Source organism: Cavia porcellus, unplaced genomic scaffold (genome assembly GCF_034190915.1).
Source record: "Cavia porcellus strain 051 isolate PalLab524CR breed Dunkin Hartley unplaced genomic scaffold, mCavPor4.1 scaffold_1, whole genome shotgun sequence".
Classification (NCBI taxonomy): domain Eukaryota; kingdom Metazoa; phylum Chordata; class Mammalia; order Rodentia; family Caviidae; genus Cavia; species Cavia porcellus.
The window spans coordinates 191,869,752-191,884,788 of NW_026947484.1; the positions used below are offsets into that span (position 1 = coordinate 191,869,752).

At 36.3% G+C, this 15,037-nt stretch overlaps 1 protein-coding gene across 11 annotated transcripts in view; it reads left to right on the forward strand.

Annotated features, from left to right (window-relative positions):
- Nucleotides 1–15,037, forward strand: part of Rnf38 (ring finger protein 38) — a 157,724-nt gene that overhangs the window by 113,468 nt on the left and 29,219 nt on the right. For all 11 annotated transcript variants that reach the window (XM_063225339.1, XM_063225340.1, XM_063225341.1 and 8 more), the window contains one exon: nt 7,515–7,708. In XM_063225339.1, the coding sequence (XP_063081409.1) occupies nt 7,515–7,708 (194 nt within the window). The remainder of the gene's footprint in view (nt 1–7,514; nt 7,709–15,037) is intronic.

The following is a 15,037-nucleotide window of genomic DNA, read 5'->3' on the forward strand; positions in this document are numbered from 1 at the left end:
TTAATCGCATCCTGCTATACTCTCATCAGTTAGGCAGCATTAGTGTTGGATTTCTTCAGATCAGTATTAAGCCATCTTTTCTCTCTGCTGTGTTGGGCTGCATCACTATATTTTGAGGCACAGTGGATAAACTGCATATGCAACGCTGATGAAAGTAGCATGGTAAGAATGAAGAACGTAATGGGTGGAAGTTCTGTGGCCTAGTGATGGAACTGTCTTCATGTCATAGTGCAGCATTTTACCCACACTGGTGGTATTTCTGATATGAACCAACTCTACTGCCATTTGTATAGAAGTGTCTCATAATTTTGGTACATAGTACTTGATAATAAGTGATTATATTACTGATTTATTCGTTTACTATGTGCACTAATTATTTTAGAGTGTTCTCTTTCTGCTTATAAAAACCAGATTCTGTGAAACATTTTATGCCATGGCGGCAGCAGTCTCATATCTTGTATTTAACTGTGTTTCTTGACCGTTTCTGGAGGCTACATTAACCTATTTATCTAGGACGTTACAAGTACATTCTGTGATGTTTTTACAATGATAATTTTTTACCTATGAACACTACATAGTTCTATCATTTAGTGCATGGTACACCTTCATTAATCTGTAAACTTTTTATACGCCAAAAACTCCCCAGGGGCTAGGGATGTAGCTCAATGGCACAAGTGCCTGCCTGGCAAGTACAAGGTCCTCAGTTTGATTCCGATACCCCACCACTTCCAAAGAAGAAAACCTCCCCAAATTTGTATTTCTAGCCTTTCAACTTTAACTGCCTACAGAACACCTCCATGTGGGTATCTCAAAGGATCTCTTGATTCCAAGTTGCCCTGGTATCTTTTTCTCACTGGTTACATGTTTATACTTCAGATTTTTAATTGTAACTATTAATCTGTTTACAGCTTAAAATATAATTACAGATACATGATGAATAGAATCTAGTTCAGTACTCTGATGGAACTAAATATAGTGATTCAAAACAGTACAGTTACTGGGACACAGTACCACATGCCTGTAGTCCAGAGGCTGAGGCAGGAGGATCACAGGTTCAAACTCAGTATGGCAGCCTAGCAAGATCCTGTCTCAATCCAGAAAGGACTGGGGCTATAGCTCAGGGTTCCCTAGATTCAGTCCTCAGTGCTGAAAGAAAAGGAAAAGAAAGGGAGGGAGGGAAGGGGGAAAAGATACTAATTGTAGCATCAAAAACTGGGGAGCCAGGTGTGGTAGTGTATGCCTGTATAGCAAAGAACTGTCTAAAAAAACAAACAAGAAGATTAGGGAAAATCTAGACCATAACATCACTAATCTGCTGTGGTCAAAAACCCACTATAGCAAACCTTCCTATCTCATAAGAATCAACTTCATTATAGCTTGTGTGGATTAGTAGTGGTAGCCAGTGATAGTGACACAGCTGTTTTTACACAATATTGGATCATATTCATGTGATTGAATTGCAGTATTAAAGAACTAGAGGTCCTGTCTTAAGCCATCACTGCACATAAAACTTAATTTCTTTGAACTTTAATGTAAAAACATAAACTTAGATCATATCAAAAAGCAAAATTTTGATTTTGCTTCTGGTTACTCATGGTAACTTTTAGAAACAAAACATTCAGAGCCTCTTTCCTCTCCCATATGCACAAGTAAAATAACAGTCTTAAAAGGATGTGTTGTTTTATCTGGTTGAGAGATTGGATCTTATACACAGTGACATCTTTAGAACTCAGAGCTGTGTACCACAATATGAAAGCCTTGTGAAGCAGAGATATGTAAATGGTGTAGTTTAAGGACAACATGTTCACTGAATTGCCTTTCAGATAGTTTTATTAAGAGAAACTCATTTTACGTATATCTGAATATAATTTAAAGATTTCAACAGTGGAAAAAATGAAGGAGCTATGTATAGATACATATATCATTGTGTATGCTGTATTGTCTGATCCAAATATAAAATATTATCCTTTTATCTTTCTGTCACAAAACAAAAAAGTCTTGCTTACTCTTTATTTGTACATTGTATTTATTTATTTACTTATTATTTTTGTTTTTTTGAGACAGGGTTTCACTATGCAGTTCAAGCTGACCTTGAGCTCACTTTGTAGCCCAGGCTGGTCTTGAACTTGCTACAATCCTCCTGCCTCAGCCTCCCAAGTACTGGGATTACAGGTTGTAAATTGTTTTTTTAAAGTGCTTTCACATTTATTTAAAATGGATAAAATCCAGTGAGAGTTTGTTTTCCTTAATTGTATGAAGTTGATTGAAAAATTATATATGTTCATTTAATTTGACTATGTTAAGAGATTGTCATTAATTCCCCTCAGAATACTCCCTCTTGCTTTGAACACCCTTATCCCATCAGTCTAGAAAGCAGTCCTAGAAATTCCTTTCTTGAATGCCTTCAGTTGCACTGCCTTGTCTTTCTCAGTTGGCCCAAATCCATTCTAAATGTTTATCTTTTATGGTCATTTTGGCTTGGGGAAAGAGCCAGAGGTTGCACAGTGCCAGACAGGGTGAAGAACATGGATGAGGACACACTGTCATGTTTTCCTCGGCCTGCCTCTATGATGGACCCCACTGGGCAGCAGCTTTCACCGTATTTTTGATCACCTCTCAAAAAGACATGAAAGTGGACCTACAGAACCACTTCAAAAGAGTGGCAAGAAAGATGTGTACTAAGTATTTTGATCACCCCTCAAAAAGACATGAAAGTGGACCTACAGAACCACTTCAAAAGAGTGGCAAGAAAGATGTGTACTAAGTGTCCTCCAAGTGAGGAAGGCATATTTTGAAGCAGTGTGTCTTTTTACTGTAACACTTTTGGACTCACAGAGTGCATTCCTATGCCTCTTACAGGTCATTTTCACTTGTAATATTGATATTTTAGTTATAAAATGGTTTGGTATTAATAGAGGTATGGCTCTACACTCACCAATGCTTAATGCTATGAGTGCAACCTATGTACCTTCCTTCCTTTGGTTCTTAGTTCCTAATTTGTAGCAGTATTCTGTACTATAACAGCTATACAATATACTGTACCAATAGAGACAACGTTTTGTGCTGTAGTAGCTTATACAGAATACTGGACCAATAGAGACAGTACTTATACCTGATTGGAATCAGTATCTTACAAATTTGTCAACTTGAAAACACAGTCCACTGGGACAGAATCAACAAGGAGAGAAAGGTAAGAATTTACCTTCTGAGAATTCAAAATACATGTTCTTTTATGGCAGTTTATTCTTATTTTTTTCTAAGAGAATTTCTTTTCTCTTAATTCTCTGGTTCTCAGAGTTTGTCCTCAGACAAGCATCACCTAGGAGAGATCATACTAGAAACTCCAATTCTTGGGCCCCAGTCTCACACATTTTTTTTTTTTTTCTGAGTTAGAAACTAGGAAGTAAAGCCAGCGTTCTACTATCTGAGGCAGGGAGAAGTGTAAGAATCAGTTGGCCAAGGTAATGGGAGAATCCCTATGAATACAATTCTGGGTTTCCTATCAAGAGTCCTAGTAGTTCTGTATGGTGGTGCACACCTGTAATCCCAGCCCTCTGGAGATTGAGGCAAGAGTATCACTGCGAGTTTGAGGCCAGTCTGAATTACAAAGTGATTTCAGGGCTATCCTGAACAGCATAGTGAAACCCTGTCTCAAAAGGACTGAAAAATAAATACCAAAATGAAAATTTTAAAAAAGTTTTAGTGGTAACAGTTCTTAGATGAGTTCATTTTTAAGCTTAGTGGTTATAGACATTGTGGGTACTAACGATTTGGACTCTGAAACATGGTGTGTGAGGAGTGAGCCTGTATTTGAATTGTCATGGGAGAAATACTTCCTCCATTACAAGTTCAGGCGAACTTCCTTGTTGACTGTATACACCAGTGGGATGACTTTCTAGTCTTCTTTTTATTGTAACACCACTTTGAAGTTTAAACTTTGCGCAAGGGTTCCAAGTTATGTCTTATCTTTTGTTTTTCCTGAGAATATCTGAAAAATGAATATGAACCAGGCCTGGTGGTACAGGCATGTAATTCCAGCATTCTGGAGGCTGAGAGAAGAGGACCACAAGTTTGAACCTGGCTAGATCGCTTAGCATGGCTGGGTTCATTCAGCCCCTAGTACTGCATACATGACTGAAGGAGGGAAGTAAGTAGTTCAGTGTAGAGACCCTTCAATCCCCAGTATCAACAAAAACAAAAACACCTTTGTTTTCAGTTTTCCTTATTTTGGGGTCTTTGATGATGGTTTTTGTTTTCTGTGTATTACACTTAAGGCATTATTTCTAAATCTTTATGTAGTGATTTTCCATTGAGTTTGATTTTTATCACAAAATAAGTCTTTAGAGTTCCTTCTATCATATCGAAGTTTACAATACTTAATGCTCTATCCTGTAACTACAACCATGGTCTTTCTTGCCTTGCTCTAAGTTTAATTATTGAAAACCAGTAAACGTTCTTCATAGCATAAGAAACACCCTGTACATTGTCTGTTGCAGAACCAGGAGCATGTATGGCTCACTGAGACTATCCATTCAGTCAGAGGCTATTTGAGGAGGTTAAATGGATTTGCCTTTTTGATTTTCCTGGATTGTGATCAGCTTTATGTTTTTTATGATTAAAGAGCTTATCTCTTTCAAATAAAAGATGGAAGGAGTATGCAAGCATACATACAAAACCAATTAAGGTGGTATACAGTGAGGTACTTGCCTCGGGAGGCAGAAGCAGGAGAATCACTGCAAGTTCGAGACTTAGCAGGGCTACATAGTTCAAGGCAACCTGAACTACATAGTGAGACCTTGTCTCAAAATACCTAAGTGAATAATAAAATTAATTGAATAAAGTTTTCTGCATGTGAAAATCAATTTTAAGTTTTTAATGAGACTACATCTGGCAAAGTTTTTGTTTTTTCCTCACACTAGATTGCATTTAATTTGAGTATAAAATGTTAATTGTTTTATTTTTCCTTCCAAGCCTTTTTGTATCCTTTGTTTCCATGGAAAGTCTGGTGCTAATTTTGTTTCTTTGTAGGTTCTGTTTTCTGGAAACGGTATTGCTTTGGAGTTCCTTACAGTGTACTAAAATAGATGAGAGATGTCATGAAACTACACTGCATATGGCAGACTACTACTTTGTGTTTTCCTATCTTTAATTATCCATCTTGGTTTTCTCTAATTTTGAGTAAGAAAGACTGCTAGACCATTAATAAATAGCTTATATACCTTTACCTCTTAACCTTTTATTTTTCACCCATGTGTAACTATTAAAGCACCAAGGAGAACATCACTAAAAATACATAAATTTTCATAGCTCACGTGCTTTCTCATTTTATTTGACCTTAAATGTGTGAATCTGTATTATTTGCCCCCATTCTAGTCATAAAGTTTTAGAACAGGAAGTTCCTTATCATAGCTTGCATCAGGCTTTGCAGTGTAGTATCTGCATTAAAGGTGAAAGCTAATGATCATGACTGGTTAACAACCTTTTTTACTTTAAAAGGTGTGTTAGTCAGATTTCTTTTATCAGTTGATGAGACAGCCTGTTTCTGGTGCTCGTGTATAGTTTGTGTATGAGTTTGTCAGGTGTTTATGTTCTGCTTTTTAAAAAATAAAAATGTCTATATTTTAATGGTTATCTATATTTTAATGGTTATGTACCTTTTTATTAAATTTTAGGATTACCAGAATTTAAGAATTTGTTCTCTTACTAAAATTAATGGATAAAAAACAGTGTATTATTAAGCATCATTAAGAGAACATAAATTAGTGTGGTAATGAGGAGAATTATAAAAATTCATATGTGGCTTTGAAACTTTTCTATATTATAAAAATTGCAGTGTTTCTTAAATATAGAAGAAAGAGGACATGGTTTTTAGAAAGAACAAATGTAACCATTTGGTAGTTTGCTTCTCTCTTTTGGAGCAATGGGGATTAAACTCAGGTCTTAACAGTGAGCTTTTAAAATCTTATTTTGAGACAGGGTCTTAATTATGAGTAGAAATTTTATTTCCCTTCCCTGTCTGTCTCTACCTCTGTTCTGGAGATTGAACCCAGTGACTTTATATTGAACTATATGCTTAGTGCATCGCGGGTCCCCCACCACCACTTTAAAATTTTGGGGGGCAGGATCTCTCTTAACTCACTAGACTGCCCAAGCTGGGCTTGTACTTTTGATCCATCTATCCCAGCTTCCCAAAGTAGTAGAATTACAGCTACCATGCCTGGCTATATGATTATCTCTTATAAATTTAAAATTATAGTAGGTAGCTCCAACATTAGCTTTTGTTAATGTTGTGATACGATTTTTATGTTTACAGCAGGTATCACTTATTTGGCAATCATACTCTAAATAGAGCCTATTAGAAATAAAAGAGGCCTATTAGAAAGCACATTCCTATTAGATTTTCTGTCATTATAACAGTTTCAGTGAGACTCAATTGGGAAATTCATCTGGGTAGAGAAACCTGGAGACTTATTTATACAGCGAAATGATCATATCAGTTTTATAACTAGTAAGACCTAAAAACTTGACAGTGCTCCTAACATGCTGTGACATTGTAATTGGGATAGATGATCTGGATCACTTAACAGTTTATTAGTTTTATTTTAATCTTAGCTGTATAACTGTCATTAAAGAATATAAGTGTAATAAGCTCAACAAGAATGAGGGGAGTGTGACCTAGACTCAAGTTGAGGGCCCACTCAGGAGGATAGCCTCCTCTTAAACAGAACTCTTGATTGCGTTGATCCTTGGAAGACTGATAACTGTAAGACAGATTAATAGAATTTCTTGGGTAAATGGGTTTTGTGTTTGTTTTTTCCAATAAAGAGAAGTTTCAGGTTGCTTCAGAGGTTTTAGTTCATGGTTGGTTGATCTCACTGCTTTTGGATCTGTGACCAGTAGCATTGGGAGAGCAAAGCTGCTCATCTCACAACTGGTTAATTAGGCTTTTAAAGAGAAGACCAGGTATTACATAGAAGCTTGTCATTATAGGTATACATATATATGTGTGTAGGTGTAGATATATATATACACAAGATAGATAACTACTACTGATCTCTGTAAGTTCGTCAAGAACCGTTTGTGTTCTCACTGTTTGATTGATCATTTTTTCAGGCCTAAATCTTATAACCTGAGTAACTGCTTCCAAGATAACAATATGCAGTATATTAACTAATGTTAATTTCCTATTTGTTATGAAATTCTGTATCTTCTATCTTTTATTTTTAAAGTCAAAAAAATTTTTAAAAGCTTCTTGTACTCTTGTAGACCTTATATGTTGTCACCTGACATTTTATGATTTTCAAAAGCAGTTTATTTTTTGCTTGATAATATTTATCGTGCCTCTCCCTTCCTTCTCTCTACTCCTATCCCAGTACTTTTAAAATATTTTTAATTCGGATTGATAATGTATGTTACACACTACTTTACACTTTCAGGGTAAAAATAAGCACCTATGGGTATGTAGAAATGTGAAAGCCTTAAAAGTCTGACTCAGTATTTTGTTGCATTGCCAGAGTGAAGATAGTCCAAGTCCCAAGAGACAGCGCCTCTCTCATCCAGTCTTTGATTATACATCATCCTCGCCAGCTCCCTCACCACCAATGCGACCATGGGAGATGACATCAAATAGGCAGCCCCCTTCAGTTCGATCAAGCCAACATCACTTCTCAGGGGAACGATGCAACACACCTGCACGCAGCAGAAGAAGGTTAGTTGATTATGGTACTGTGTAAATTCTCTTCGATTAGTAGATTTGTACTTTTTAACATCAGAAATGTAGACATTTCATAAGTAGATCATTACATGCATACCTGTATATTCACACAGAAAACACTACAGTTTTTCCAGGCTTTTGCAGTAGGTTTTTAATAGTTGTAATTGAGAAATGGAGAAATTCAAAGAGATTAAAATGATTTATCTAAATTCAACTGCTTTATGGCGTAAGACTTTGTGAACTAGTTTACAATGCTGATCATTAATACATTCTATAGCTCATAATTGTAATGAAATATGGTGATCTAGCCAGGTGTGGTGGCACATGCCTATAATCCCAGCACTTGGGAGGCTGAGGCAGGAAGATTATTGTACGTTCAAGACACAGCCTACGCTACAAAGTGAGCTCAAGGCCAGCCTAAACTGCATAGTGAGATCCTACCTTAAAAAAAAAAATGGCATTCTTAGAAATGAGATACCTCTTCTCCACTCTATTCCTGTTTTTTCTTTATCCTGTGAAGCAATTAAGATCCTTGTTTCTTATGAAAGAATGACTGAAGTTTGTTTCAACTTCTAGAACTGTCCTCAGTGGATCTTGGGCTTTGCCCTCTCAGAGAAATATGTTTCTTCCTGAGCGTGTTCTTGTTTAGTTGTTGCCTGAGATCAGAAATTTCTTATTCCAGAAAATAGTGTCTCACTAGTGTGAGATACCTGTTTGCATTGTCTAGGATGTTGGTAATCAGAGGAATAGCAATAATCTTGAGTTAGGAAAGTGTTATTGTTAATCTCCCAAATCTATATGGGGAAGCGGTAACACTCAGGGTTGTATTTAGGGATGTGACCTGTGAGGAAATAAAGGTTAGATGAGAACATTAGGATGGATCCTCAAAAGAGAAGGTGCCCATGAGCTCAATCTGTACTGTGCAGATATGCATGAGAAGATGGTTGTCTGCAAGCCAGAAGGAGACTCTTCTTCAGACAACAATCAAGGTGGCAGTTTGGTCTTAGATTTTTAACTCCAGAATCTTGAGAGAATAGTAAGTTTCTGTTTAAGCCATTCATGGTGCTTATGGTGCTTTGTTATATGGTATCTTGAGCATATTAATACAGAATAGATATTAAAATCATTATTTTGCATTCCATATGATCAAAAATAAGCCTGTGTCTGAGCTATATTCTAAAATGAGACTAAGACTTTCACGTTAACTATGATTATATGGAAATACTTAAGTAAGATATTATGGCTACCGTACAAAGTATTTTATAGCTGTTAAATAACATGAGGAAGATAACATGTGTATGTAAATTTACAGTTTGAGTACCTACTGTAGACTGCATATTTTATAGTGAACTGTGGCATGCATTCAGAACACATAAAACTAGTTAAAAGGTTAAACACATGTTCCTTATACCTAGATTAAGGTAGAACATTGATCTGTCTCAAAAGCCATCTTCCCACCCCCATTGTTACCATTTCCCTTTCTCCTTCCTAGACTGCAAACTCTAGTAATTTGTTGTTGTCACTTTTTTATTACAGTATCTAATAACTATGAGTATATTCTTGCTTTTTGTTCATTTTTTTTTCGCTTTGTTGAGAACAGAATCTTGCTATGTAGTACAAACTGGCATTGAACTCAAGTATATAGCCCAGCCTGGCTTGGACTTACAGAGATCCTCATGCCTTCGCCTCCTGAGTACTGGGATTACAGGCATGCATCACCTTGTCTTGCCTACTATGAATGTATTCTTACTAGGATTTGGGGTTTGTCGTATTTTCATTTAAGTGTATTCTTCTTGGACTTTGTTTATAAAACATTGTTTTTAATATTGATAACAATAGTTCATTTAGTTTTACTATCACATAATCAATTTATGTGTCTACCTACTATTGGTTAACAGCTATACCCAGTTTCCTACGGTTTATGAAAAGTACTATTACAAACTTTTATATGTGTCAGTCAACTTTTTAACACTAATCAAATACCTAAGAAAAACAACTTCAAGGAAGAAAGATATATTTTGGCTCAAGGTTCCAGAGGTTTTAGTTTGTGGTGGGTTGAATCCCTTGTTTCTTAGGCCTATGGTGAGGCAACAGTGTCATGACAGAAGGGCTTATGTTAGCGGCAGCCAGGAAGCAAGAGACAGGGAAAAGGTCAGAGACAAAGGACTAAGGACAAGATGAGGTCATCAAGACTCACTTCCTTCAAGTAGGCCCCTCGTCAGTTTCCATTTTCTCCCAAAAATGCTGTTAAATCATGTTCTTATTGCCAGTTTAATCCACTGGTGAAATAAGAGCCCTTACGATCCAATCACCTTTTACTTTTAAATACATGAGGCTTTGGGAGATATTTTAGATCTAAACTGTAACACTATATACAAATCCTCTCAACATAGGTATGCAAAAATCACACCATGGTGTATGCTTAAGGGTAGAATTGCTAGATCATAGGAAATGCCCTGACTTGCAGGGAAGTGGTAGAAATGTTTCCAGATGACAGTATTAACTAAATTTAATTCTTGAATTGGTGAGAAGCATCATGCTTTTCATTCATGGTGACACAAAGGAGGAATAAGTATTCATCCATTTATTTGTTTACTTAAGATTTGCTTGCTACACTAGGGGTTGAATCTAGGGCCTTTGAACTGAGCTATATCCCAGGCTCATATTCTGTTTATAGACCTGTTGTTTTGCTTTGCTTCTCTTTTCTCTCTTCTCTCTTCTCTCTTCAGTTTTTCTATTTTCTTCTCCTTTTCCACTCCCCTCCCCTTACCCAGTCTCTTTTTCTTGCCTGCCTTTCTCTTTGTTTCTGTTTCTCTTTTTCTTTCTCTCTTTCTGTCTTTTCTTTTCTTCTTTCATTCTTTTGTTCTTTCTTTCTTTCTGACAAGGTCTTGCTATGTAGTTCAGGCTGCCTTTGAACTTACTACATAGCCCAACGGTCCTCCTGGCTCAGCCTCTCAAGTGCTGGGATTATGCTTCACTAATTGATAATTTTAAAAACAGAGTACATGGGCAGTAAAAGTGGAATTTTTCTGGACATGAACAAATGGAAAGCGTGTGGGGTGTGTGTGTGTGTGTGTGTGTGTGTGTGTGTTTTCTGAGGCAGTGTCTCACTATATAGTTCAGTCTAGCCTTGAACTCACTGTGGAGCCCAGGCCGACCTCCAGCTCACAATGATCCTCTTGCCTTATCCTCCCAAGTACTGGTATTACAGGCATGCGACACTACTCCTGGGTAAGAGAAAGTAAATTTCTAGCAGTATTTCTAGGAAGAGATAATACCAGGGGAAAAGTTTTTAAATAAAAAATACAATCATTTTTCAGAACTAGACAAAGATTGAGTGTTATGCAAGATTTTGGTGAACTTTCAGAACATACACCAACAATTTAAAAAACAAAAAACAAGCAAAAAACATTCTGAGGTGAAAAAGAAATGAGACCCAAACAAAATTCTTGTGAACAGCATTACCCATAAGACAGTGGGCTAAATCTTTAAAGTTATGAGAGAGATTGTTTTTGTTTTTGTTTTTTCTTACTTGATTTCAAGTATGTCAAAATACAGTGTTTTCAAGCATGCAGATACTCGGATCCTCCCTGCAAGTATTATTAAATATTATACTCTCTCCTGGGAGCAGAATAATAAATGCAGGAAATACAATTCAAGATCATTAGTCAACAAAGAAAACAAAAAAGATGTACTGCTGAATCTGAATACAGAAAAGGCCTGAACATCATGAGGTGGAGATAAACAGGAAATTAAAAGTCTGTATTCTCTATTATTCAGAATACCTGAATAGATACTTTTAGAAAAATGGATGTGTTGTTTGAAAGTTAAGACTAATCACTAGAAGAGCTGGGCATGGTGATGCACACCTGTAATCTCAGCACTGCAGAGGCTGAGGCAGGAGAATCCTTGTGAGTTCAGGACCAGCCCGGGCTAGGAAGAGAGCTCAAGGTCAACCTGTACTGCATAGTGAGACCCTGTCTCAAGACAAAACAAAGAACAGAATGTGTAATATCCACATATTTAAATAGATGACATAGCTGGAAAACAGTCTAACAACAGACAAAAATGTGAGGGCAGAAAAACCAGCTTTCTGTTGTTCACAAGTGCTGGATCTAAGACAAAGTAATAAAGTATACATCTATTACAGTTAGAATTTCACATAAAATTTACTCTTTTATCTCTACTTCATATTTTAGGTTTCGTAATAATTTTGCTATCCTCCTCCTTATGATATTTAGAATTAAACCCAGGAGCTTCACACTGATTATCTTCAGTTCCCACCCCTCTTTTTTCTAATTTTTAATTTTGAGACAAGGTCTTACTAAAATGTCCAGCCTGCCCCATCCATCCAGAGTCCTGGGATTACAGGTGTGCACCTCCAAACTTAACTCAATAATTATGCTTAAGTGTTCTGCTTACAAATGTATGCAATAGGTTTAATGAGGCAGTGCAGGAAACATAAGGATCAAAATCATGAAGCAATTGGCGATCAGCACAAAGATATGATCTTATTTTGTGATTAGTTTGAGAGCTATTGAAATTATTTTTGAATAGAGAAGTAATAGCAAGTGGCAACAGTCTTAAGGAAAAACAGTATTAAAGGAGACTTTTCAGGTTTGTGCACAAGGTTTTTGATATTTGCTTCCTTCTTGTCCTGGGGATTGAACCCAAAGGCTTTCATGCTGAGCTACATCTGCAGCCCTTCTTTATTTATTTTGAGACAGAGTCTCAGTGAGTTGTCAACCCTGGTCTGAGCTTGTGATTCTCCTTCAGCCTCCCAAATTACTGAGATCCACCAGACCATTCCTGGCTCAGATTTAGTTTGCTTTTCTTTTCTTTTTCAAATCCATTTTATTTCAAGGGGAAAAGTAAAACAATCCATTCACAAAAGAGCATAAGTGATCTGCATTCAATTATCTGAGCAATACCAGCACAAATATTTCTCAGTGAACTCAGAGAAATCAGTACTATCTTAACTATTTTATACATATATGTATATACACACACACACACACACATATATATACACATACACATACATATACATATATTGTTTGATTCTGCTTCTGACACTAATGAGACAATACAAAGTTTACACCTGTGAGTCTGGTTTATTTCCCTTATGTGTATGGTCTTAAGTTGTATCCATTTACCTAGGTCTCTAGTTTACCTTCTTTATGGCTGAGTAGTATGCCTCTGTATTTAAAAAAACCACATCTTTTATATCCATTCCTCAGTCAGTGGGCATTTAGGTTGTTTCCAAGATCTGGCTATTAACAAACTGTGCTGCTATAAACATGGATGTGCATGTATCACTGTAGTATAATGATTTTAATTCTTTTGGGAAGGTACCCAGAAGGGGAATAGCTGGGTTGAATGGGACTTCTAGTCCTAGTTTTTTGAGGAATCTCCACACTGATTTCCCCAGGGGGTATACCCGTCTACATTCCTAACAGTGGAGAAGGGCTCCTTTTTCCCCACATCCCTCTAGCATTTGTTACTGCTTGATTTCTTGATATTAGCCATTCTTTCTGGAGTGAGGTGGAATCTGTGTTGTTTTAATTTGCATGTCTCGAATGACCAGTGATGTTTGACATTTTTCCACATACTCATTTGCTGTTTGTATTTCTTCATCTGAGAAATATGTATTCATCTCAGATGCCCATTTTTGAATTGGGTCTTTAAATCTGGGAAGACTGGTTTTTGGTTTTTTTTAGCTCTTTATATATTCTTGATAGTAATCCTTTGTCTGAGTAAGAGCTGACAAACATTTTCTCCTACTTGTGGGTTGTCTCTTCACTGTTGGTGGTGTCTCTTGTTGTACAAAAGCTTTTCAATAGAATGAGGTCACAGTTGTTGATTGATTGAGATAGTTCCTGTGCAATTAGGTTTTTGTTTATAAACTCTGCCTACACCAGTATCTTTAAGAATTTTACCTTCTATCTTGTGACAGATTTAATATTTCTGTTTTCATATTAAGATCTTTGATCCATTCTGATTTTAGCTTAGTGTACTTATTCTGTATTTTCCATCTTAATTAGAATTCAGATTTTCAAAGTAGGTATAGATGATCTTCTGAATTTCTGCAGGGTCCATTGTGATTTCATACTTTTGTTCCTAATTATATGAATTTAAATCTTTTGTTTCTTTTTTTGAAATAAGGTTAGCTAAGGGTTTGTCAGTTTTATTCACCAAGAACTAACTCATTTGATTTATTGATTTTTTTGTATTGTTTTTTAGTCTCCAGTGTGTTAATTTTTGCTCTGATCTCTAATTTCTTCCCTTGTACAACCTTTTGGCTTAGCCTACCCTTCTTTTTCTAGAAGTTCGAGGTTCATCATTAAGTTGTTTGTTTGTGATTGATCCACTTTCCTGATATGGGTTATTTACTGTTATAAGTTTCCCTCTTCAGACAGCTTTCATTATGTACCACAAGTTGTTATGTTGTATTGTCATTATCATTCAACTGTAAATAGCTACCTCTGCCTTTTTCTGGGTTTCTGTTGCATGGAGTAGTGTTTTCCATCCTTTGAATTTCAGTGTGTGAATTTCTTTTTGAATTAAATGTGTTTGTTGCATACAGCATATTGTTAGATCTTGCTTCTTGACCCATTCTGCCAGTCAGTCTCTTTTTACTGGTGAATTGAGACCATTAACATTGATGGTTAAAACTGAAATGTATTGATTTATCCTTATCATGTTGTTTCCTATTGTTGGCTCCCCCTTTTTTCCTCCCTTTTAGTTGTATGCCTTCCCTGGTGGATTCCTTCTGTTGGGGTTCATGGAGCTTATTATCTCTTTCTAGAATGGTCCTTCCAAACATTCTGGAGTGCTGGTTTGGTGGTCATACATTTCCTCAGATGTTCTTTGTCATGGAAGTGTCTTACTTCTCCATCAGTTTTAAAAGACAGTTTTTTGGGGTACATCAATCTAGGTTGAAAGTTGTTTTCCTTTAGAACTGGAGTACTTCAAGCTCTCCTTGACTTGAGAATTTGTTCTGAGAAGTCAGCTGTATTTCTGATGGCCTTTCCTTTATAGGTGATTTGTTTCTTTTCTCTAACTGCTTTTAGGATTTTGTTCTTGTATTGAATGTCTGGAATCTTGAGTATGATATGCTTGGCTGTAATTTTGTTTCTTGGTACCAGGGATCAAACTCACAACTTAAAGGCAAGTGCTTGTGCTGCTGAGCTAAATCCCTAACCCTGCAGATTTTTTTTTTGGATCATTGCTAAATAGAGTCTATGCCTCGTTTATCTAGATGTCAAATTCTTTTTCTCTACCAGGAAAGTTTTCTGTTGTGATGTATGTGAACATTTTTAC